The sequence below is a fragment of the Saccostrea cucullata genome, unplaced genomic scaffold (genome assembly GCF_032062105.1).
Source record: "Saccostrea cucullata isolate Sc308-1 unplaced genomic scaffold, CSIRO_AGI_Scuc_v1 ctg1993, whole genome shotgun sequence".
Classification (NCBI taxonomy): Eukaryota; Metazoa; Mollusca; class Bivalvia; order Ostreida; family Ostreidae; genus Saccostrea; species Saccostrea cuccullata.
This window is the reverse complement of record NW_026937029.1, coordinates 1326-27451: the sequence shown is the minus strand read 5'-3', so window position 1 is coordinate 27451 and position 26126 is coordinate 1326. Positions and strand designations below refer to the sequence as shown.

The following is a 26126-nucleotide window of genomic DNA, read 5'->3' as shown; positions in this document are numbered from 1 at the left end:
TAAATGAAATATGGTTTTTAATTAATTTTTGTGTGAAATGCTAATAAAATATATAATTCGTCATATTACTGTGTAGTATACAGAAAATATTAACTTCAAATCTGTGTCCAAGTACCTTTAAAGACGTGAAAGTAATTACAAAATAAGCACAAATACTACAACATTATATAGATTGAAATTCTTAATCTTAGATATAATTTTTCAATCTTCAATCCAAATTTATCCGAACAACCGATTATATTGACCAGTATTACTGTATTAATCAATTTTCTTCATTTCTTTACCTTTCCCTATCGTAAGTCGATCGTACTTGTAACAGTAGAGTCACAGATGTAGTATAGATACAATCACTTTACTGCAGAACGACGCTCTGACAATGTTAATTAGAATAATATATAAATTTATAAAACCCTTCAAAGGAAAAGAAAGTAGATTATATTGATTGCGAAAATTCTGATGATGTCTGGTAAAATTGAACCCTGCTTCATTCTGACCAGGACCTACGGCTCTAGACCGTCTGTTGTGTATAGACTACTGAGTTATTATAATTCTGATATAATGTTACCGGAGTCACTCACTTGATCTATATTTAGATATTTGGAATTGTTTTTCTTGTTGGATTTAGCCTTGTGTATGTAATATATGCAAGACCCCAAAGTCCTATGGTCACGTCAAAGTATAAAGTTCTAGGCTAAGTCAGATGCTCCTAAACAATCCATAATTGACGCCAAAGTCTGCTGACTTGTTTGACCAGTGACAGGTCACTGATCATTGTGATGATCCGATTTGTCAAGGTTCGATGTTGCAGAGAAACAATGAACAGTTATGCCTTCATAATAATCCATGTCAATTTCTGATCCTTTTGTAATGTACTTCTGAAGCCAGTACATTAGTATTTATCCCCACATTTACTGAAATTTCTTATATTTTTTACCCACAAGAGATGAAAGAGTTATTCCTCGCATACCATTCATGTGGAAACGGTTTTTCCTTGAAAAACATTTGAATAATAATGGTCTTCCTCAAACCCACTGTAGAGAGTTAGAGTTAGTCCTCGCACACTCTTCAACTGCTTTTGGGTTAGTCTCTCATTCCCCCCAATAAGTCCAGATTGTAGTTGTTACACACTTTTCTTACTGATTAGGGTTTAGGCTATTCCAAAGATGTCTGATGAGGGTTAGTCATTGCATTTTATATTCATATGGATTTATTTAAAACATCTGTACCTTTGCACAGTAATATGATTTTATAAATATGAATTTTTAATGCATTATCCGACGCTGGCTTGACCCTTCCATTTAGGAGTTCTAAAACAGATTAGACATAATAATAACTTTTGAGAAGTTAAGAGGCTTTGGCTGAAATAAAAATAATTTATGAGTAAAGACAAGGCACAGTTAAATTTTGACTGTCAATGTTATCAGAATTAGTTAACACCAAGATTATTTCATTGACCTAGTTCTAAATTGATTTTTCAGCTTTGATTAATAACCTATGTTAATAAGGGGAGGATTTTTCATCGACTACTTCAATTGAAAGGGTTAGAGTATTCCTGCAAACGTTTTTATGAGATAGTGCTGGTAATAATTATTGCAGCGTAAGATTTTCTTTACTTGATTTAAGGAGAGTATTAAGAGTTGAAGATAACAGACAGTGATGCATATCAACAATTCCATGATAAAAAAAGAGATTTATTATTACTGGATAACACATTGACCCCTGTTATATCCAACATTGATATTAGGTGTCAACACAGGGTAAGCATCTCCTTTTATATCGAGACTTCCATGAAGGAAAAAAATATTTGATAAGTGTATAACCAGTCTTCGACAAATCCCGGGAGTCCAATGTCCGGGACCTGGTAAAATTGGAAGCGTGCATGTGGAAATTGTACACTTACAAGCCCGAAGGGCATGTTAATTCTAGGGTATAAGCCTCGGTATAATTAAATTAATAAGACCAATAACATAAAATGTACTTTAAAGTCTTTGATTTTCCATCTGAGTGAAGTAAAAAAAATAAAATTACACTGACATCTTATTTTACCTCTATTTGGCAATGCAAGGAACTCTTCTGTAGAAGAGACACAAAAAGTGTACAGGTTGAAAACAAATGGCGAGACAAGAAATTGACAGAATGGATTTTCAGATTTTTAGGTCACCTGAGTAACTCAGGTGACCTATTGCTATCCGTTTCTGTCCGTCGTCGTCCGTCGTCCGTCGTGCGTCGTGTGTCGTGTGTCGTGTGTCGTGTGTTAACATTTGAACATTTTCAGCTTCTTCTCTGAAACTACTATACCAATTTTAGCCAGTTTTGGCACAAAGCATCTATGGGTGAAGGGGAACAAAAATTGTGAATTTCATGGCCCCTGGCCCCCTGGGGCCTGAGGGGTGGGGCCAAAACCACTAAAATTAATGCAATCTTTAAAAATCTTCTTCTTTACTCCTGGACATCAAGCAGTCAAACTGTTGGCATAATTTTAATCAGCAGAGGGCCCTTTACCAAAATTGTGAAATCCATGGCCCCAGGGTCAGGGGTTCTTGAGTTGGGGCGGGGCTTTGTTGATCATATAGTGAAAATGTAAAATTATTTAGAAATCTTCTTCTTTCCCCCTGTAAATAAAACAGATAAACTAGGTGTATGGTAATGTTGACCAAGGGTGCCTCTTTCAAAATTGTGAAATTTGTGGCCCCAGAGTGAAGGGTTCTGGGGTGGGGGTTTGTCTATTGATTATATTATAGGGAAAGTGTGTTACTATAGATAACTCTTTTACTTCTGAAAATTATAGGCAGTCAAACACTTTGCATGAGTATGATTAAGCTTATAATAATCAATAAGCCCTTAACATTTTAAAATGCCTAACCTCTGGGTTTGGAGATAGAGTCCCCAGGGTGGGGTTTAGTTCCATGATAGTATGAAATAAAGCATGGTGCATTGAAAATCTTTATGATAATTTTAGTAAATTACCTATTAGAATAAGTATTAGAATACGTATTATGAATAAGCACTAAAATGTCTGTAATAATGTTTATAAACTGTAACGTGCAACGCGGCCGAGCTTGGGTGTGTGGTGATATGTCTTGTATCACCGAGGCGTTACACTTAGGTTCGTTAACCTGTTAACTCAGGTTTTTGTTGACCAATAGGATTATAATCAATTATATACAAATACAATGGGTTTCTTCTTGATTGGACAACCACTAACTGTGGTCGACGGGTGTCTCCCGCAAATGAATTACTTTTTGCCCTGCCTCTCCACTAGTACTGCTGCATCTTGGCACTTCCCCCACCTCTAATTGTGGTATACCACCTTTCTCTACAACCAAGTAACTGCCTTATTCAGGTCTTATGTACATTGGTGTACTGTGAAACACTTAGCTGTTTATCCCCTACAACCGTCTGCCTTATTCAGGTCTTACGACCGTATGCAAGAGAAGAAACAAACTAATGTTTATCCACTCCGTCACCAGAGAGGTCCCCTGAGTTCCTGCAACACGGCATGTGTTACCTCAGTGCAGTCAGTCCCCTGAGTTTCCGTAACTCAATATGAATTACCTCAGTGCAGCCCTAGTACAAAGGCAGTTTCATACTACTTGTATGATCCAAGAATTAATATTTTTTAGTGTTTAAGAATTTATATAAGAACGTAGGTAAAACGTTAAAACGAAACTAAATCACAAAACCAATTTCCGTTTCATTACCCTCTCCTCGAGATTATATGCGTCCCGCATATGATTAATTATTTACAATTTTTACATATGTACAAAACTTTGCAATTGCCTGACAATTTGTGACATCTCCCTAGGCATCTATGAATGCATCTTTGTTCAGAGATTCTCGCACATCACCGGGTGCTGATGCGTAGGCCAAATTTGTTAGTCGTCTAATGGCCTGACTTAACTCTAGTATGGACTCAGATGCTCTTTGCCTTCGTTCCTTTAGCTGAACACGATACAGATCTGTTTGGTTAGGAGGTGAGAACCTCTCCTCAAGGGATCTGACGAGGGTCTTATAGTGCTGTCCAGTATCGCTTGGAAAGTCACCTAACACTGACTATACTTGGCCACGCAGTGATACAGCCAGGTAAAGACCCTTCTTATCTTCTGTCCAGCCGTTTACAACAGCACAAGCCTCAAAATGCGATCCGTAGTCAAGCCAGGAACTGGTTCCGTCATACGTGGCTGGCTTGATTGTATGGCCTGTCTTGGAATTGTCTGTCCCCATTGACTGCCTCTGTAGTTTTGGCGTGTCAAACAGATGGTCCGTCACAACGTCGTCAACCCCAGCATTTGGTGTGTAGCTTGGATTGCCTTCGTCTGGAAATCTAACTTTGAGCCGTGCGCCGTACTCGTCAAATGACACATCTCCTGACATACCGGTATTATCAGTACTGTGTCTTGCATATCCAGACTCTTGGCTTGCCGCATTTGTCTGACCATCGTTGCTGGTTGGCGTTCTCATCCTTTTTAAGAGCTTCTCCATCCGCCCTATGGTTTCTGACATCTGTCTTAGACAAATCCATGGTCAACAAAATCCCGACGCTTGCCCCCAAATAATGTAACGTGCAACGCGGCCGAGCTTGGGTGTGTGGTGATATGTCTTGTATCACCGAGGCGTTACACTTAGGTTCGTTAACCTGTTAACTCAGGTTTTTGTTGACCAATAGGATTATAATCAATTATATACAAATACAATGGGTTTCTTCTTGATTGGACAACCACTAACTGTGGTCGACGGGTGTCTCCCGCAAATGAATTACTTTTTGCCCTGCCTCTCCACTAGTACTGCTGCATCTTGGCACTTCCCCCACCTCTAATTGTGGTATGCCACCTCTCTCTACAACCTAATGACTGCCTTATTCAGGTCTTACGTGCATTGTTGTACTGTGAAACACTTAGCTGTTTATCCCCTGCATTCGTCTGCCTTATTCAGGTCTTACGACCGTATGCAAGAGAAGAAACAAACTAATGTTTATCCACTCCTTCACCAGAGAGGTCCCCTGAGTTCCTGCAACACGGCATGTGTTACCTCAGTGCAGTCAGTCCCCTGAGTTTCCGTAACTCAATATGAATTACCTCAGTGCAGCCCTAGTACAAAGGCAGTTTCATACTACTTGTATGATCCAAGAATTAATATTTTTTAGTGTTTAAGAATTTATATAAGAACGTAGGTAAAACGTTAAAACGAAACTAAATCACAAAACCAATTTCCGTTTCAAAACAATGTATGAAATTCAATCATGCACCCGAGAGAGATTTTTCAACCGATTTTAGTATTCCGGAAATATAGTTGCGATGCCGATACATTTTGTGATTTAGAATATTTCACGCATGCGTATACTTGTTATCGGCCACTCAGCGTCTCTTCCGGCAACTTAGAAGAGTCTTCGGAGAAAGCCAGGCGACATTATACCATTTATACGATTTATTTTGTGTTTTTCTTAGGTTTAACAGTTTGTATTGCGAACGGTGGGTATCATTATTTGTAGTTATTAAGTTTAAACAGCATGGAATGTGAAGTGCTTTTGTGAATTCGATTTCTCGGTAATCGTTTTTGAGGTGACTTAATTTTAGACTGTGATAAAGGATTGCCGGTTCGAGCATTTTATATATGTAACAATAAATTATTTTTACTGGGTATTTAATATGTTGTTTTTGTATTTATGTAGAAAATGTGCCTGAACTTGAAACGTGATGAAATATTTCGTCATTTACAATCATTCGAACGGTACCTAGTGTCGTGAAAATTGCACTTACTGAAAGTGAAAACGGCACTTAGTATATGCAAAACGGCACTTTTTGTGACTTGTACATGTATTAATATTCTCTCTGTAAGCACTGCATTGTAGCTGTGTAATAGGAATGATTCAGAAGACTTGCCATTTAATCCCCATTAACTGCCCCTGCCTCTATAACTATAAGCAAGTCTGGTACAATCACTAGATTTAGCTATGTAGCTTGATTTATATGTTTAGCTTTATTTACATACCTGAGGTCGGTCATACTAAAATACACCTGCCGACGCCTGCCAGGAGAAAATACGCCTGCTGAGAAAATCCATACGCCTGCCGTTTTATTTATTGAACTAATTTGTTTTTTGTTTTATTTATTACTTTTACAGACCTTGTAGTTGATGTTTTAGGAAACAAAAATAATTTTAAAAGCACAGAATAAAATTTTTAATCATTTTAAAGTTTGCAGGCGTATAGATTTCCTCGGCAGGCGTATTTTCTCCTGGCAGGCATCGGCAGGCGTATTTTAGTGCTACCCCTGAGGTAGCTTTATTTAGCTACCAAATCAGTTTATTTTTATAAAAAAGCCTTTTTCTCAGGGTGTGCAGAAAATATAATTTTGATGCAGTGTCAGCAGTGATCATTTTCAACTTTGAACATGAAAAAATCACTTTTGAAGAAGTGTTTTTTTTCTGCGCAATTGCAGTCAAAGTTCTGAAAGTTTTGGAGCTATGTATGACAGTTAGAACAGTTACTCCTTGAATGAAATGACGAAGAAGTCCAGTTCAGGTTAACACAACAATAGCTTATAGGTCGGCGCAGCGCGCGCGCGCGCGCGCGCGCGCGCGCGCGCGCGCGCGCGCGCGCGCGCGCGCGCGCGCGCGCGCGCGCGCGCGCGCGCGCGCGCGCGCGCGCGCGCGCGCGCGCGCGCGCGCGCGCGCGCGCGCGCGCGCGCGCGCGCGCGCGCGCGCGCGCGCGCGCGCGCGCGCGCGCGCGCGCGCGGGCGCGCGCGCGCGCGCGCGCGCGCGCGCGCGCGCGCGCGCGCGCGCGCGCGCGCGCGCGCGCGCGCGCGCGCGCGCGCGCGCGCGCGCGCGCGCGCGCGCGCGCGCGCGCGCGCGCGCGCGCGCGCGCGCGCGCGCGCGCGCGCGCGCGCGCGCGCGCGCGCGCGCGCGCGCGCGCGCGCGCGCGCGCGCGCGCGCGCGCGCGCGCGCGCGCGCGCGCGCGCGCGCGCGCGCGCGCGCGTAATTATTCAGCACAATGTGAAGTGATCATACTCAGCCATGCCTCACCGCACGCATGAGAGAGGACAGTTAACTAAACAATGGAATTACATGTTTTGCTCTAAAATTGTCAAAATGCAGCGATGTATAAATTATCTATTTTAAATAAAAGGAACAACTTTGAAAAGTTGCATTGAAATAGCCAAATAAATCTACCTGAGGTAGGTATACAGAGAAATTTTCGCCCCCGGTTTATTTTCACCCCTTTCGCCCTTTTCCTGATTGGGCGAATTTAAAACAGTGCGAATTGAAATTACACAGCATAATTTCTAAAACAAAACTTAGACTGGGCGAATTTAAAATGGAGCAAATATTTCGCGAAAAAAGGGCGAAAATAACCCTGTATACAGTAACGCTACGTAGGTAATTCTACCTACTTAGCTAAATCTAGTGATTGTACTGGACCTGATAAGCACCCCTAGGTCTTTTCAATTGTCTGGAAATGAGGGCCCCCTGTAATGTGATTAAAATTATCTAGAAGCATATCAAAAATCTGCCAAAATTTGAAGCAAATGAAATAGAAACTTCTCTATTATCCAATTTTTGGTTAAGAATGATCAGTTTAACATAATTTAGGTAGATTATCTTCACGTAAAGTAAAGTTAAAAATTATTTTAGTTGTTCTTTTAATTATTTTTGGAGAATTGAGAGCCCTGTTTTTGCTCAAAAGTTTTCAAAACTTAAAATAAGACATTAAATATTATGAGGATACCAAAAAAAAAAAAACGCCCCTTTTTCACAATTTCCTTAGTGCACAGGATGGTTAATAGGATTTATACGGTATATGCATATCCTTCTTTATCTGAAATTTTAACAGTTTGCAGGGGTTCAAAAATCCTCAAGCCCGACGTCCCGGACCAACAAATTCTGGATCCGGACTCGGCATTTAGAATTCGCCAAAGTCCTGGGACTTGGCTATGTTTCTTGTTTATCTTTTTTTATAAGTTAAAAAAATGATCATAAAGCTAAAAATAAAGCAAATTCTCAAATGTATTATTAATAAGTAAAAATGTGGGTTTGTGGGCGTTAAAATACCCATAAAACATTACGAACGTTTCAAAAATACAATCCGTCTTTTTATTTTCTGTTGCGGTTAGACTCTTGCTTTTACGCAATTCCTCATGTTTCCTCCTATATGACAAATGGCAATGAGTTTGTTAAATTTCGGTTTTAGCTGTGACTTACAGCACATTCTAATTTCTGTTTACTGTAACAGATGGTTTATTCAGTAGTGAGTATTTGTAAAAGTTATTGTAATGTACCAGTAATCTATCAGTCTGGTATTGTTTTGAAATACCCATCTTTATGACAGTTTATGGAGGAAAAATAAAACATATATTAATACACATAGTCTTTATTCATTCAATGCAACAAATGAAAATAAATTATACGTTACATAAATTTAATGATGTATAGGTAAATATGGACACTGAAATTTCTTCCTCGGACTTGCCTAAAATTTACTCTTCAAGTCCTGGACTTGCCCATGACAAAAAAATTTTGAACCCCTGGTTTGTTTAAAGCTTGCAAAACATTGTGCAACTGTACAATTCTCAATATCATTAAAAAGGCTATGTAATGACTATGTATGTAAAAGTGCGATATTATAGCATGTTCAGTGTCGGTGAAGCAACATGGATTTTGCAATAATATTGCAAATACCTGGTAGGGGACATTATTGTCCATGTAACATTTTACTTTGAATGCTGGATCTAACCTTTATTTTCCACATGAATGAATTCAAACAATATTTTAACCAAAAAATAAACATGGATGATGTATCTAGGAATGAAACTTTCAGTTTCATACTTGCTTTGGATTCTGAATTAAATCTACATTTTACAGATGAGTGACCAGGGTAATGTTTTATGAATAGGTTCATAATATGACCTGTTCTGAATAAATGTGCAGAAATGGTGCATGTAAGGATGAAAACTTCCATATTTGTTTTATATGTTGGAATTAACCAAAATTTTCTTGATATTAAAAGTAAACAGGTTAAAAAATGTTTAAACAGGCCTTTTAAGTAACTATAAGTTCTACTTGATTCATACTTGTATTGAAATTGATGTTGAGATATACACTAACCAGAAAAAAAAGATTGTTTGGAACATGTTTAATGATTTTTTTTATGCTTCTTACCATTTGTATTTCTTATGTATTTCTATTTTGTTTGTTCAGGAGTGTCCTTGGAAACTATATTTATCAGAATAAGATGAATAATACTTGCTTTAGATCTTAAATCTAGCCAACATTTTCCAGATGAGTGACCAGGGTAATGTATATACCCTGCTATGAATATGGCCGGGGCATATAGTGTTTGTCATGTTTATCTGCATCATCATTTTTTTTTTTACCTTGACCTTTGACCATGACCCTATTTTTATAAACTTGTGTTTAGTTCAGTTGTTAGGAAACCATTTATTGGTAATTTTTTTAATGAAACTTCAATGTGGAAACATACTGATAGGGGCTATTAAACTGCATCAACACTTTTGACTTTGACCTTTCTTTCACCTTGACCTCAGTTTTTGTGTTTAGCTCAGTTTAAAAAAAAACATTCAGGATAGTGATGTCAAATTTTAGATGATGATTAACATACAATGAGAGCAATTAAATTGCATCTACATTTTTTGATCTCAACCATGCCTTTGACCTTGACTTCGCTTTTCTGAGATTGGTGTTTAGCTTGGTTTTAAGAAACTCATTCAAGATAATTTTATCAAACACCATGGTGTTAGATTTTGTTGAGAGCTATGCATCTGCATCATCTTTTCAACCATGACCTTTTTTGTGACATTTTTTTTCTTGAAAAGTGTTTAGCTCAGTTTTAAAGAAACCATTCAGGATAGTGTAATCAAACTTCATATGCTGATATTGATACATACTGATGAGAGCTTTTCAACTGTTACCCCGGTACTTTAACTTTTCCTTAGACCATGACCTCACTTTTCTTTAATTACTGTCAAACTATATGCTGATACTCACAGAAGCTATTCATCAACATTAACATTAACATCAACATTGTTTTAAAGAATAATATTAAAGGTGCAATCCCTCACTTCTTCGTGTTTAAATATAGAAATAAAAGATTGATTATAATATCCTAAATTAGAAGTGATATTTGGACGAGGCTAAGAAAATGTGATGGAAGGTGAGGCTTGTCCAACCTACTGAATTTTCTGCTCAAGTGTTTTGTTTATCCTGCAGCATTCATAAAGATGCAATAAGTATAGAGTTGTGTGTCAACACTTTTTGACCTGATTGACTATTTATCTCATAAATTTAACATTTTACGTTTGAATTAGGATTCATATATTTTAGGGAAATGACATGTGTTCATAAAATAAGGAATCTTAATTGAAAACAAGTCAGACAAGTTTGCATATGCATGGGGACATATTTTTAAATTGATATCAGAACTTCAACTCTCAACGCAAGTCCTATCCTAGGCCCAAATTTAATTATGCCCTACAATCAGTAGATCCGTATATTGTTTTTGTCATTCCTGTTTGTCTATTGTCAAAGTTCTTTAACCTTCACCACAACTTTTGAACCACGAGAGATAGAGACTTCATATTTAATATGCATACTCCATCAATAAAGCTCTTTTAAATGACATCAAAGTCAATGACCTTGTGACATTGACTGTGACCTATATGCTAAAAATAGCTTTTTTGCACTTTCACCATAACTTTGAACCATTAAAGGTAGAGACTTTATATTTGGTATGCATACTCCACTAATAAAGTTCTTCCAAATGACACCAAGGTCATGACCTTGACTGACCTATATGCTAGAATAGCTTTTTAGAACTTTAAACACAACTTTTGAGCCATGAGAGATAGAGATTTCATATTTGGTATGCTTACTTCACTGATTACATTCTTTCAAATGACACTAAGGTTAATGACCTTGTGACCTTGACTGTGACTTATCTACTAAAAATATTTTTTTGAAGTTTGTTGCCGCCGGGCGAATAGTGTTTCACAAACATATCTTGTTTTGTTTTTTATTTTAGAGATATAATGAAAAATAAGTATTTCTGAAGGAATAGTAATACTGATTGAATTTTTTGTATATTTTAAAGAAATTGGATGATGCCTCGCAAAAAGAACTGGAGGATGGGACTGGTGAAGATGGGGAACCAGAGTCGTGGCAGAAGTGACAATAGACTCGTGGATACTAGCCACGTAAAAAATAGTACGAAAGACCCAACAATTGACGCAACAATTGACGGACCTTTGAGACTCGTGGAAGCTAGCCACGTAAAAAATAGTGCTAAAGACTGGGGGGATACTGCCTCCTTAAAAAGAGTACACGATTCGCCTTCGGGCACCAGAAACAGTGCAAATTCGCCTTCGGGCACCAGTATCATTGCAAATTTGCCTTCGGGCACTATGAACTCTGCCAATACGCCTTTGGATACTACAGTCAAACCTGTATTAAGAGACCTTCCAATGGAGAAAGGAAAAAAGGTCACATATGACAGGTGGTCTCTTAATACAGGTTGCTTATTTTTCGCAGTGTTCAACATATACCATGCTGAAAAATCATATGTGTATATGTTGAATTATTTTATAACACTTTATGTTCATTTACACTTTTTAATAGGTACTGGTCAACTCTAAAATGCTTTTACAATTGTCCTATTAATAAATAAAAATTTCTTGATCTGCACATGAGTCATTTGAATATTGGGAAATATTGTGAACATCTGAAAAAATTAATATCTTTTCATACAGTAACTGTATAAAAAAGCTGCAAAGTTTTTTTCCCCCTAATAATAGTTTGTTTTTTTACATGAACGTGTATAAATAACCTCGTATGTTTTGCATATTACTAAGAATTAAAACTTATCATGATTTTTGTTATGCACTAAATGGTATCAAATTAAAACTATATTTATGACTGAGATATTTATTCAACCTAATTAATTTTTTTTCATTACTGAATTACCGTGTCTAATTGCTTGTTTGTGATTTAAATCACTTCAATTATCACATAGTGTGGGTGCTAGTTAGCGTGTGTTTACATACCCATTGGTGTCACAATGCACTTAAATAAACATCTATGATTTAGTACGTCTTAATTAAAGTTAAACAGGCAGGTTTTATAGCTGAATATCCATTTGGCCCTTATAGCATGAAATGATATCGGGATCGACCTCGAACGTTTATTTTCAAAATGGCGCTCGATCACTGGACAGAAAAACGTGATGTTTATCTTGTAGATTTTAATGTTTATTCAATAAATATCGAAGCGTAAGTAAAAATATTCATTTATAAATGTTGTTTTATTCGTAAAACTCACATTATATAATTATTAAATGAAATAAAGTCATGTCTGTAGTTGGTTTGAACCAAAAACGAAGCATGTTCGACCGAAATCGAAAGTAGAAATCTGAAATTATATAGTCGTTAAATTCAGGTAAAATTGCTTGAAATTACTAAAAATGGTCAGGAAAATCACGGTCGTTGGTCGCGTTAGACAGGTGGTCGTTTAATACAGGTAGAATATATAGGGAAAAGCATTGGGGGGATTTTTACGGTCACATGTGACAGTGAGTCGCTTAATACAGTGGGTCGCTATGGCAGTTTTGACTGTACATGTATTAAGAATGCAAATTTGTCTTCTGGGTCTCTAAACTATACCTGTTTACCTTCAAAACTTGTAAATTCTGACAGTTTGCCACTTCATTCTATGACATCTAACAATGTGGTATTTTATTCCAAGGATACAGATAATTTTTCCTTAGATTTAAAAAAAGCAAGCGAAAGTTTCTCTTGCCCTGAACAGGCTTCATGTTTGTCTTTCATTGAGAAAAATTTGCCTGTGACAAAATTATTTGCAACAATTAATCAAGCTAGTAATTTATTTCCACCTTTTTCAAGAGGAGTTCAGTGCACATGCAATGCTTTGATGTCGATCATTTTGAAAAGTGCATCTACTTCAGCAGAACGAGATGAAGTTCTCTTTGCTGCGGATGATTTATATCGAGTCAGAATTGCAGAATTACAGTCAACTGTTCAACTTGTTTCAAAAATGCTACAATTTCAAGAACTTCCCAAGTCTGTTTTTGTGAATGATAACCAGTATGAAATATGCTATCATGAAGAGATTTATGGAACAGTAACTCACATTGATTGGGACAATTCATGCCAAAGTAATAATTTGAAGGCAGGTATTGAGCTACTCTTTAGACGATTCAATCAAGGATTAATTATAGTTGGAGGACTTTGCTCAGCAATATATGTCAATGACAAGAACTGTCCTGTATTTTTTGATTCACATTCACATGGAGAGGACGGTCTTTCCTCTGCAGATGGTAAGGCTATTAAAATCACTTTTAGTGATATCGATCAACTTGTGGACTACATGTTTGCATTTTATCAAAGTTGCAATATTTCAATGACAAGCCAGTTTGAGATTCAGCCAGTGTCTGTAACACAAATAAGTGAATCTAATGCGGGAAGCAAACGACCTTCTTTAATTGATAAGTACTTTGACTTCCAAGAGAATATGTCAAAAAAATGTAACACTTCTGATTCACCTCAAGAAAATCGAAATGAATATATGAGAAGTTATATGCGAAAAAGAAGAGAAAACTCGCTGATAAAACAGAAGGACAGGGAAAGTAACATTAGAAGTATGACTAAAGCAAGGCAGAGTAAAGAATTTAAAGAGAAAGAACTTGCCTCAAAAAAAATTGTCAGAGAAAATCCAGAGAGAAAGCAGAAGGACAGAGAAAGTAACCTTAGAAGTATGACCAAAGCAAGACAAAGTAAAGAATTTAAAGAGAAAGAACTTGCCTCAAAAAAATTTGTTAGAGAAAATCCAGAGAGAAAGCAGAAGGATAGAGAAAGTAACCTTAGAAGTATGACCAAAGCAAGGAAGAGTAAAGAATTTAGAGAGAAAGAACTTGCGTCCAAACAAAAAAACAGAGAAAATTCAGAGACAAAACAGAAGGACAGAGAAAGTACATTACAAAGTATGACCAAAGCAAGACAAAGTAAAGAATTTAAAGAGAAAGAACTTGCTTCCAAACAAAAAAACAGAGAAAATTCTGAGACAAAACAGAAGGACAGAGAAAGTACATTAAAAAGTAAAACTAAAGCAAGACAAAGTAAAGAATTTAAAGAGAAAGAACTTGCTTCCAAACAGAAAAGTAGAGAAAATTCAGAGACAAAGCAGAAGGACAGAGAAAGTACTTTAAAAAGTAAAACTAAATCAAGACAGAGTACAGAATTCTGTTTAAAGGAAAGAGAAGCAAAGAAAAGGAAAAGAGACAATGTAGAGCAGTTGGAGAAGGAACGGCTACGTAAACAGCAAAGTAGAAAAAAATACAGAGAAAAAGAAAGGGAAAATGAAAGAGTTTCTAAGGCTAAAAGAAGGCTTGATACAGAATTCAAAGACAATGAAAACAAAGGGGTGAAGAAAAGGTGTCATGGTAATTCTTTAGAAGATTGCATAGAGAAATTCCATGAACAAGTAAAAATTGGTCCAATTTATGTGTGTACATGTTGTCATCAAACTTGGTTTTTGAACAGTGTTGTGAAACTAGATTCAACTTGTCTTAGTGCTACTAGTAAAAGTATCTGCACTGGATTTAGATCAGTCAATGACATTGAATGGCTATGTTTGACCTGTTGTTCAGCTCTGAAAGATGAGAAAATTCCAAAGCTTTCAGTAAAAAATGGAATGAAATGGCCTGAGAAACCAGATGCTTTGAATTTACATCCACTGGAAGAGAGATTAATATCTCAAAGAATACCATTTATGCAGATAAGAGAATTACCAAGAGGAGGTCAGATGTCAGTCAAAGGAAATGTTGTAAATGTACCAATTGATATTCAGCCAACTGTGAATGCCCTTCCGAGACAAATAGATGAGCATGTAACTATAGCTGTAAAACTGAAGAAGAGATTATCTCACAAGTCCGCATGTTTCACAGAAAATGTTCGACCAAATGTTGTAATAAAAGCTTTACAATGGCTTATGAAATATTCTGAATTGTATAAGAATTCAGGTATAGTGATAGACCATTCTTGGAAAGATGAAATAGAACAAAGTAATGAGGAAACAGTACAAGAACTGATAGGATCTTCAATGATAGTGATGATCGTGAGACTGAAGGAAATGATGATGGTTTTTGTGAAGTTTCCTCAGATGATTGCCTTCAGGGCAATTCTGATACACTTGTAGATGAAGCAGACATTGATACAAATAAACTTTATGTGTTTGCTCCTGGAGAAAACCAAAAACCAATAAGTTTATTTACAGACAAAGATGCAGAATATCTCTGTTTTCCAACAATATTTTGTGGTCAACGCAGAGTTGAAAATGAAGAAAGAGAAGTTCCAGTACACTACAGTGATATTGCAAAATGGGAGTTGCGCAGTGTTGATCGACGAGCAGCACAATCTGTACCTAACATCTTTTTTAAATTGAAGAAAATTCAAATTAGGCAAGTTAGTGACAAAGTTAACTTGGCACTGAGAAGATGTAAATCAGAGGGTAAAAAAATCACTGCAGAACAAGTTTTAAATCCAGCCTCTGCAGAAAAAATTGTAAGATTAAATGAAGGATATTACATATTCAGAACACTTCGAAATTCTCCTGCATATCTTTCATCAAAGAAAAAGGATGTATTTGCCATGATAAGGCAGTTGGGTCTTCCAACCTGGTTTATTTCTCTCTCATCAGCTGATACCAGATGGCAAGATCTGCTTAAAACATTGGCAATGCTAGATGGAAAATCTTTGTCACCAGAAGAACTAGAGGATTTGAATTGGAGTGATAAATCAAAACTAGTTAAACAAGATCCAGTGACATGTGCAAGATTCTTTGACAACAGAGTTCAACTTTTCATCAATACCGTTCTTAAGAGTCCTCACAATCCTCTAGGTGTTGTCACTGATGTGTTTCGAAGGGTAGAGTTCCAGAATCGAGGTTCGCCACATATTCATATGCTGGTATGGACAAGTGATGCTCCAAAGCACAAAGAAAATAGCAATGAGGAAATTGAAGCATATGTAGATAAGTATGTCACATGTGGTATACAGGAAAATGATTCTCAAATGAAGTGCCTTGTAGAGCTTCAAGTACATAAACACTCAAAGACTTGTAAAAAAGGGGGTAAATCTGTGTGCAGATTTGGATTTCCTTTGCCACCTTTGCCCAAAACCATGCTTCTTGAACCCTTGGATGTTGATGTTGAGCATTATAGAAAGTTGTATTCTGATATTCAAAAGAAAATGAATGATTACAAAGATGGTTGTAGTTTAGACTACGAGTCATTCTTACAGACTGTAGTAGAAATGTGTGAGGATGAGTATATAAAATGTATTCGAGCATCCCTAAAAGGTCCCAAAGTGTTTCTAAGGAGAAGTCCATCTGAAATGAGAGTGAATTATTACAATACATCAGTGCTAAAGGCTTGGAATGCTAACTTAGATATTCAGTTTGTACTTGACCCTTATGCCTGTGCCACATACATTGTTGCTTACATCAGCAAATCTCAAAGAGGAATAAGTGCTATGCTTGATAAGGCATCTCAAGAAGCTGCAGAGGGAAATATGGATCTTAAGCGCCAAGTTCGACACATTGGAAACAAGTTCTTGAACTTCGTTGAGGTCAGTGCACAAGAAGCAAGTTATTTGATCCTTCAGATGCCACTTACACAAGCTAGTAGAGAGGTTGTTTTTATAAATACCTCACCACCTGAAGACAGAGTTTTCTTACTCAAACATCAAGATGAATTGAATGAGTTACCAAAAGACTCAACTGACATTAAGTCAGATGGTATGATACAGAGATATGCAAGAAGACCAAAGCAACTAGAAAATTGGTGCTTAGCTGATGTTGCTTCTGAGTTAGAAGTCACTTTTCCAAAAGAAATGGAAAAAGATGTGCAAGAAGAAGTGAATGACGATGACCCTGAAGTAGATTCTCAACAGAAAAGCTTTTCTGATCAGGATGTTTTAGTTCATTTGAAAAATGGGATTAAGATCAGAAGACGAAAAAACAAACGGGTTATAAGATACGTAGGGTACAGCCAAAAAACAAATTCCGAACAGTATTACAGAGAAAGAATTCTTCTCTATCTGCCGTGGAGAAATGAGAATACTGATCTTTTTGGTAGTTGTCAAACTTATGAACAGCATTACATGCAAAAAGCAAGTATAATACAAATGAAGCAAAGGCAGTATGAACATTTTGTGGATGAATTAGAACAAGCTCGACTTCAAGCTGAAGAAGATCTTGATGATCTGGAGACAGTAGCACCAAATACAGAACATGCTGAGCAGAAGATGCAGAGATAGGTTCTGAACCATCCGAGGAATTTGTTCATTTTGATCCTGATACAGTTCAACATAGAGATTTTGATATAGGTCCAGACTTGGGTTTGTCCTCAAAAGTAACTGAAACAGAAATGAGTGCTGTCCGAATTCCTGATGAGCAGTATTAATAACTTTTGCAATCCCTGAATACAAAGCAGAGAGAATTTTACAATCATGTGACAAACTGGATTCAAAACAGAGAAGAACCATTGTATGCTTTTCTTACTGGTGGAGCAGGTGCAGGAAAGTCAGTGGTTATTGATGCCATTTTCCAAACATTACACAGAATACTTTACTCAAAAGAAGGAGAAAACCTTGATGATATTAGAATATTACTTTGTGCTCACACTGGCAAAGCTGCATACAACATCAAAGGGACCACTATTGCATCAGCATTTCACAGGAAAATGTATCAAACACAGCAGCACATGGGTGCAGATGAATTGAACTCATTTAGGACAAAGTACCGGAATTTGTCAGTTGTGATAATAGATGAAATTTCAATGGTTGGAAATAATATGCTGACATTTATAAATGATAGACTCCAACAACTTACTAGTAGAAAACAAGACTTTGGTGGTATTAGTATCATAGCTGTAGGTGATTTATATCAGATACCACCTGTTGGAGACAAGTGGATTTTCAACGACCTTTCTAATCCTGGTCAGAGTTTAGCAACGAATTTGTGGCATGAGCATTTTCATATGCATGAACTAACTGAAATTATGAGACAAAAGGATGACCTCAGATTTGCTGAAATGTTGAATAGACTTCGTGAAAACAAGATGACAGATGAAGACAAAGAACTTATTTCTCAACGCATCATTGGGCAAGACTCGGAAAACTATCCTAAACAGGCTCCTCATCTGTTCATTGAGAACAAGTTTGTCGATTGTTTTAATAACAGTTTAATAGAGAACCTGTCAACAGTTAAGGTAAATGTAAGAGCAGATACAGATGTATTATCACAGACAAAACTTTCTGCATCAGTGAAATTGAAACTAGTTCAAAATTTACCTGAAAATCCAGCATCTACTGGACAATTAAGAACAAATCTTGTTATTGCTGTGGATATGCTCTATGACATATCAGTGAATCTTGATGTTACAGATGGATTGACAAATGGTGCTTCGTGTGTTGTGAAATACATTGAATATAGACAATCACGATTAAGACCTGCCATAGTATGGGTTCTGTTTGCTGACTCAAGTATAGGTATTTCACGAAGACATCAATACAGGCATTTGTTTAGCACAAATATTAATACTGCATGGACTCCCATATTTGAAGCTAAAAGAACATTTGTTTATAACAGGAAAACATATGAGAGAGTTCAGTTTCCACTGCAACCATCTGCTGGAAAAACAATCCACAAAGCACAAGGAGCAACTCTTTCAAAGGCAGTAGTCAGATTAGCACAGACAAAGCAGCGAAAAATTCCTCATATACATTATGTTGCACTTTCAAGAGTAAGGTCACTTGATGGTCTGTTCATTCTGGATTTCAATGAAAAGAGTCTTTCAAAAGATGAAACGGTTGATAAAGAGATGGAAAGGTTAAGAGAAAATAGATTGCAACTCTCATATACTCCACTATACTCGGTATGTAAAGACATAAAATTTTTGTTCAACAATGCCAGATCTCTACACAAACACTTCGTTGATATAAAATCGGAACCAAGTATTTGGGCAGCAGATGTTATTGGTATAGCTGAATCTTGGCTTTGTGAATTAGATTCTGATGAAGACTTTAGTTTAGAGGGTTTTACAATGTTCAGGAATGATGCAAGTTCTTCCCAGAGCAGACCACATCATGGTATTGTCATATATGTGAAAAATCAATTACAGTGTGTTTCATACAGCTCTTTTACTTCCAAATCTGTTGAATTTTCCATCATTTTGATTATGCTCTCCAATACTCCAATACAGTGTGTAGTTTTATATAAGCAGCCTTCTTGTACTCTTCAAATTTTTTACGATACCTTGACAAACAGGTTGCTCCCATTTGTTAACAAAGATGAAAAAACTGTGATAATGGGAGATTTTAATTTGGATTTATGTTCTGGTCAATATGCTCATTTCTTGAACTTTATGAAAGAAAAATTTGGTTGTGTGCAAATCATAAGCAAGGTAACCACAAAGAATAAGACACAGTTAGACCTGATATTTACCAACTTTACTGATTTAGAAACAGATGTTCTTCAGGCTTATTGGTCTGACCATAATATGATTTATTGTGCTGCAGATATGACTTAATTAAGCAACCTATTCTAAAGACAGAACTGAATTTTAATTACATTGTGTAGTATCATAAAACCCTCTCGAGCAAATAACAGGCAGTATGTAAATATTTAGTTTCCATTGGAAGCTAAATATTTACATACTGCCTAGAGTGGTTAGGCAAAATCAAGGGTTGCCACTCATCAACTACTTTTTTGTCCCAATAACTCTCAGTATGTTTTATATATATAAATGTATTTTAAATTTCATTACTGGGATAAAAAAGATGTAGAATAAAATGCCCATGAGATGAAATTATGTATTTTATTAATGATACTTTGTACTGTCTACTTTTTTTTATTTAAATTTAATTTATGTATAATTATATTGTTAATCCACAATTTTAAATCCACAACAGCATTGTAAAACTGTCACTGTATAAGAGGTAGTTTTATTACCTAACAGATTGCAAATTCACATGTAAACAGTTCTGTAATAATCAAATTGATATACCATAAGTTAAATGTTGTATACCTATGATTTTGTATAATAATGATATTATTTGAAAATGTTAATGATATACGAGTTTGTCCAAAGGATTTGATTGATTGATAATTATTGTTTCTTTGTAGCTTGTTTTCTGTAATGTGGTCATGTGTCCGTATTGATTCATTAAGTCTGGATGAAACATACAATTGATCAAATATTACTTCTTTATTGTAACTTTCATTTTGTTCACTTTTACTTTTTACAATATTATATATATATTTGTGTATTTAATATACTACATGCATCTGATACAGTAATACATGTACAGTTTAACAATTAACATTTCATCTCATGGGCATTTATATTATCAATTTTTTTTGGTAAATATTAAAATACATTTCAATCTGGCTGTATAAGTAGTAGATATATTAGAATAATTTTTCAAATACAAGTCAATATAGGTATGAATTAATACCAAGGGTCCTTCATTCTGAATTGTGAATTTAAAGACCCCTGGGTCATGTGGGTCAATGGTAACATAGAGAAGGGGGGGGCTACCTAATTGTATAGTTATGATAAGAAATGGTGCCTCTTTCAAAATTGTGTACGCCATGGCCTCTCTGGTTTAAAAAATGAACCAAATTGAATGGTTGAAAAGTTGTTGCTTGATGCTCAGGTGACCTATAAGGCCCATGGGCCTCTTGTTTTCCTTGGCATGAAAAGGCAAATAAGAATAAAATAACTTGATAAAATTCTGGACATGTACATATTTGTTTGGGCTTGCGTAATTGGTGATCACACCTGCCCGAAGGGCATGTGCTGAAAAAAAGATTTGGCGAAGACTGTATAACACATTGAATCTGTCATATCCAACACTGATATTAGGTGTCAACACAGAGTAAGCATCTCCTTTTCACTGGTGACACTTGCCGTGAGCCGTCTGTAATGTTCAGTTAGCTGGACAATCAGGTAGAAAACTCTATATAATAACTAGGCTCTAACAAATGGTAGGAAACAAGTTAGCCATAGTAAAATGCAATGGTTAGGGTCAGGTGATTGAACCCATCTTCAGGATTTCTTTCTTTAATTGTAGCCTTTATGGAGAGGACTTGTTTACCAGGATAGGAATGGAAGATTATAGAACAGAGGCCGATGTGATTAAATACATCCAACAGATCTGTGAGGGACTCAAACACATGCACGAGAACAACATTGTCCATTTGGACCTCAAGGTCAGTAAAGTGAATTGTCTCAGGGTCACTAACGCTTTATTTTGAGTATTTGATTTATGTATAATGATTTTTTTTATCTCAACTGAGCTGAAAGCTCAGGTGTGCTTTTCTGTTCCTCCATTGTCTGTCCTCCAATGGTAAAAGTTTCACATGTTCTAATTCTGGTCAAGAACCAATGTGCCCACTTTAACGAATCTTGGTACAAAGCATTTGTGGGTAAAGGGGAATTAAATTTAATATAGAACAAGCCTAATATTTAAGCCCTTGTAGTAATTGTAGAAAAGCTGTGTTAAATTTATTGCTATGCCCTCTAGCAATTGTAGACATTGAGAACGGTATGGAAATGTTTTGCAATCATGTATACATTTCTTGTTGATAAGGAATGGGACAGAATAAGATTATCTGTGAGCCACAATATGAAATCTCAAAAGTATGAGATGAGTAGGGTTAAGTCAGAATAGAAAGATATATGTGAAGAACATGATGGCCATCTGTACGATGAGATGATGACTGTGGCTTTTTGTTTTCTTGTTGTAGCCTGAGAATATAGTTTGTGATTCCATCAATCCCTATCATCTGAAGATGATAGAATTGGGCCTTGCTGCTGAACTGAAACCTGGGGAGATTGTCAAAGTGACAACTGCTAATGCAGGCTTTGCTGCTCCTGAGATTGTAGACTCTGAACCTATTGGTTTTTACACAGACATGTGGGCTGTTGGAGTGCTCTCTTATGCATTGTGAGTATGAAATAGTTAACTTTTAAAAATTATCAGCAATAGATAAAGAACTGAAGGTAATTGTTATGAATTAGAAGAAATGAAGAATAAAAATATAATGTGCTATTTTATATATTTAACTTGACCCTAAGATGAAAGGCATTGTTTTTGCTCTTATTTCACATTCCTTATAATAAATGTTGTCTTTGTGAAGGTTGAGTGGATTCTCTCCCTTTGCTGGTGAGGACGACCTGAAGACTAGGCAGAATGTAAGTCGTTGTGTGTGGGACTTCTCAGACCAGTGTTTTACTGAAGTATCTTTACAATCCAAGGACTTCATTAGGAGACTCCTTGTGAGGAACCCCTAGTAAGTACATGTAGTACCACGTAGCCTAGATTGAAATTTTTTATAAGATTAAGCTTTAACCCCGGAAACTTGAATCTCATTATATTGAAGGTTGTTTGAAAGTCTTTAATAACTGATTTTACCAATTCATTTCGAATAGGAGTGAATTCAATGTTGAATTATTAATTTAGAAAATGTTACATAATTGGGATATGAGAATTCTGTAACCTGGTGATCTTTTGGTTATGAACTAAATGAACTTGATATATTCTTATAATAAGCAGGAGTGCCTCAACCCACTTTGGAAATCTCATGGCCCCTGTGTTAAGGAGTTTGTCATTTGTTTGAAGGATGGGTGGGGATGGGGACTTTTGATTAGATATTGGATATACACAAATCAATAGAAAATATTTATCTTTGCTCCTGTTTATTTTGCCAATGTTTCAAGTATATATAAGTAAGATGAAGAAAAGTGCATGTAGAGAAATGGTCAATTTTTTTGTGAATGACTTGTATAAGTGAAGTGTATGCCTTCTGCTTTATAACATGAATTGAAATCAAATTTTGGAAACTTGTTACAGGAAACTCAGGTGACCTATAAGTCCCTCGGGCTTCTTGTTAGGCTTGCTGAATTATGTACTCCTTTATGTATATGTGTTGTTTCAGACTGAAGGAAACCTACATGTATTACAAGTGGTTATGTCATTCTTTTTATTTCACAGTGAAAGGATGTCAGTTCATGAGAGCTTAGACCATGCCTGGCTGGTGGTAAAACATTCTCAGTTACCTTATATAAATTGTTAATATTTGCACAACTCTTTTTCATATTCATTTACTTGCCCTATGAAATAAGATATGTAGAAATAATTTATGTAGAATTAATTTATGAATTTGAATTTTACCCGATAAAAATTTATAAAAATACAACTTAATCATTTAGTTGGTTTAAATTAGCTTTAAACTCTTAATGGTTACCTTTTTTTTTCAGCTGAGGTGAGGTTAATGCTCAAGTAGGCCTTTCAGATCAGAATTAGTCTGTTGTTGTCTTACTTTCAAGGTGAGATATATATTAAATAAACTTATCTGTTAAGAATGTTTTTGTCAAGAACTAATGACGTGATTTAGCCATTTAAGCTGAAACTCCCATGGAAGCATCCTCAGGTAGTGTAAATTCAAGTTTGCAGAAATCATGACTTTTGGGGGTATCTCGGCGCCACAATGGCTGATAAAAGTTTTACATAGGTAACTATATCAAAAATCTGTTTAAAATCTTTTTCCCCAAAACCCTAACTAAAAAAACCATTACACTTTAACATGTCGAAGCCTCTTCACAGGTTGTAAATTAAAGTTTGTAAAAATCCTGACCTTCTGGGGTTAGGGCAGGCCAACAAAGCAGGGTTAGGTGGGGTGGGTTGGGGGGGGGTGTTAGCAAGGGGTCACAATGGCAGCTCAATGAATAATTTTGAAGCTACTCAAGATTTTTTTTAAATTCTGGCGATATAATACATATATGTTTTTTTGATAAAGTGAAATTCTCAAGTAATAGAAAATTCAAATTTCCCCATATCCCACATGTTGATTTCATCAGTACTCAAGTGAGTATTTCAACTATCCCAACTGCTAATGTGAGCGATGTGGGTTATGGGCCTCTTGTTTTGGTTTAGGGTGATCTTGCCACAAGGACGACACAAATTGCTTACACTCGGTATGATGCAATCATGCCCAGGATCCGAGAACAATATGTATGTAATTTAAATGTAACCAACAACGCATTCATGATTCGAAAATGTAGAATTGATTGTCATTAAAGGCGAATTACTGAAAAGTGAAATCCTCAAAGGATTCAATAGAAGATGCATTCCTTTGATGTTATATTTTTTAAATTAACAGCTTGGCTGGCCACAACCACTGATAGGTATTGGAGGCATGGCTAACTTTAGCTCTCTCCGAAGACTTCATCCCAAAGAGTACCACATTCATGATGCAGAATTCGGTATTGCATTTATTCTATCAATTTATAGGAGATGGGGGTACACTGATGTATCATGTAGTGTCTGTAATAAATAAATTTTCATGTCATTTTCATAAGGAATCCAACTTTGCAAGTGATGTCAATTTCATGAAACAATCTCATTTAAACTTCTTACTTCTTATTGCTTTGCTGCTGTCCGTCGGTCTGTCGGTCCACTTAGTTTCCGTTCATTTTCTTCGCAACCCTTGCAGATACTGAAATGATATTTGGTATACAGATATATCACATGAATATGTAAGTAAAACCTTGTTTCGGGTACGATCGCGCTGTTTTTGACAGAGTTATTTCCCTTGGACTTATTAAAATTGTAATTATTTGCAGTTTCTGTTCATTTTCTTTGCAACAGTTGCACATATTGAGATGAAATTTAGTATACCGATTTATCAGATGAAGATCTAGTTCAAGATCTGGTGTGGGTACGATGGCGCCATTTTTGTCAGAGTTATGCCCCTTCGAGTAAGAAAAATTCTAATTATTTGCAGTTTCCGTTAATATTCTTTGCAACTGTTGCACATACCTAGATGAAATTTAGTATACAGATTTATGAGATGAATATCTAGGTCAAGTTTGTTTTTTGGGTACGATTGTGCCATGTTTGACAGAGTTATGCCCCTGGGACTTAGAGAAATCCCAATTATTTGCAGTTTCTGTTCATTTTCTTCACAACCGTTGCACATGCTGAGATGAAATTTAGAATACAGAATTTTCAGATGAATATCTAGGTCAAATCTATTTTGGGTACAAATATGTCATTTTTGACAGAGTTTTGCCCCTTGGACTTGGACGAATTCCAATTTGGGCAAAGGGGGACATAAGTGTTTAACAAACATCTCTTGTTTTAAGTAATTTATGCTTTTAAATAAAATTCAACTTCCTATTCACATATTTGTTTCCTTTTAGTGTCCACTAAAATGAACTGTTCATGGCACTTGCTAATTATTTTAGCACAATCTTTAATAGCATGCTATATTTGTGGAGCCTTTCATCAAAAATCCCATATCATCTCCCTTTTTCTTCCTATGTTCCTGTCTATTTCTCTTTATATAATAAATTTTATATGACCTCAGTGTGTGCTTAAATGTGGTGCTGTGTTGTATTTGGGGAGGGGGTTGGGGTTAGGATGGGGTTTACCTTTTGTTAGGTATATTATACTTCATGTGATGCCTTACATAAGAACATATAATGAATTATGATTGAATGCATAATAACTGAAGTAAGCTACCAAATTAATGCAGAAATTTATGAATTATCACATAGATCACAAGGAGGCAGCTCCAAAATTTCTCATGTGTCCTAGAAATGTAAGTGTGAAAGAAGGCAAGTCAGCTACAGTGCAGGGAAATAATTTTGTTACAGCATCAATGCTGATTTTGGTGCTTCCTATGCTTGCTGATTTTGATGCTTCCTTTGCTTGCTGATTTTGATGCTAGTTATCCTTATCCTGATCCTGGTTTGATCCTTATCCTGATGCTGGTTTGAAACTAGGTCAATGCTAGTGATGCTACCGGAAGTAGGATTATCCTGCCGGAAGTGGATAATTCAAAAACAGCATCGCTATTTTAAGCCATTAAAAATTATTTTTGGTGTAACTTTTATTTGTAATATGTATTTAATTACTTTCCTTTTATCTGTTTTCACTTTTTACCGAAAAAATTAGCGATTTTTAACGAATTTCGTTTTGTCGTATTGCAATCGTAAAGAAACAAAATGGCGACAAAGTGGAAGTTGGAAGTAAATC

At 36.2% G+C, this 26126-nt stretch overlaps 1 protein-coding gene across 1 annotated transcript in view; it reads left to right on the top strand.

Moving 5' to 3' along the window:
* The window catches only part of LOC134247081 (myosin light chain kinase, smooth muscle-like), a gene marked incomplete at its 3' end in the record, with an annotated part of 31133 nt that extends 5424 nt beyond the window's left edge, over positions 1 to 25709 (top strand). The window contains exons 5-11 of the mRNA XM_062729421.1: positions 21156 to 21294; positions 21832 to 22031; positions 22225 to 22377; positions 23079 to 23124; positions 24021 to 24098; positions 24247 to 24349; positions 25646 to 25709. Of these exons, the coding sequence (XP_062585405.1) occupies positions 21156 to 21294; positions 21832 to 22031; positions 22225 to 22377; positions 23079 to 23124; positions 24021 to 24098; positions 24247 to 24349; positions 25646 to 25709 (783 nt within the window). The remainder of the gene's footprint in view (positions 1 to 21155; positions 21295 to 21831; positions 22032 to 22224; positions 22378 to 23078; positions 23125 to 24020; positions 24099 to 24246; positions 24350 to 25645) is intronic.
* Positions 25710 to 26126: the final 417 nt, after the last annotated feature.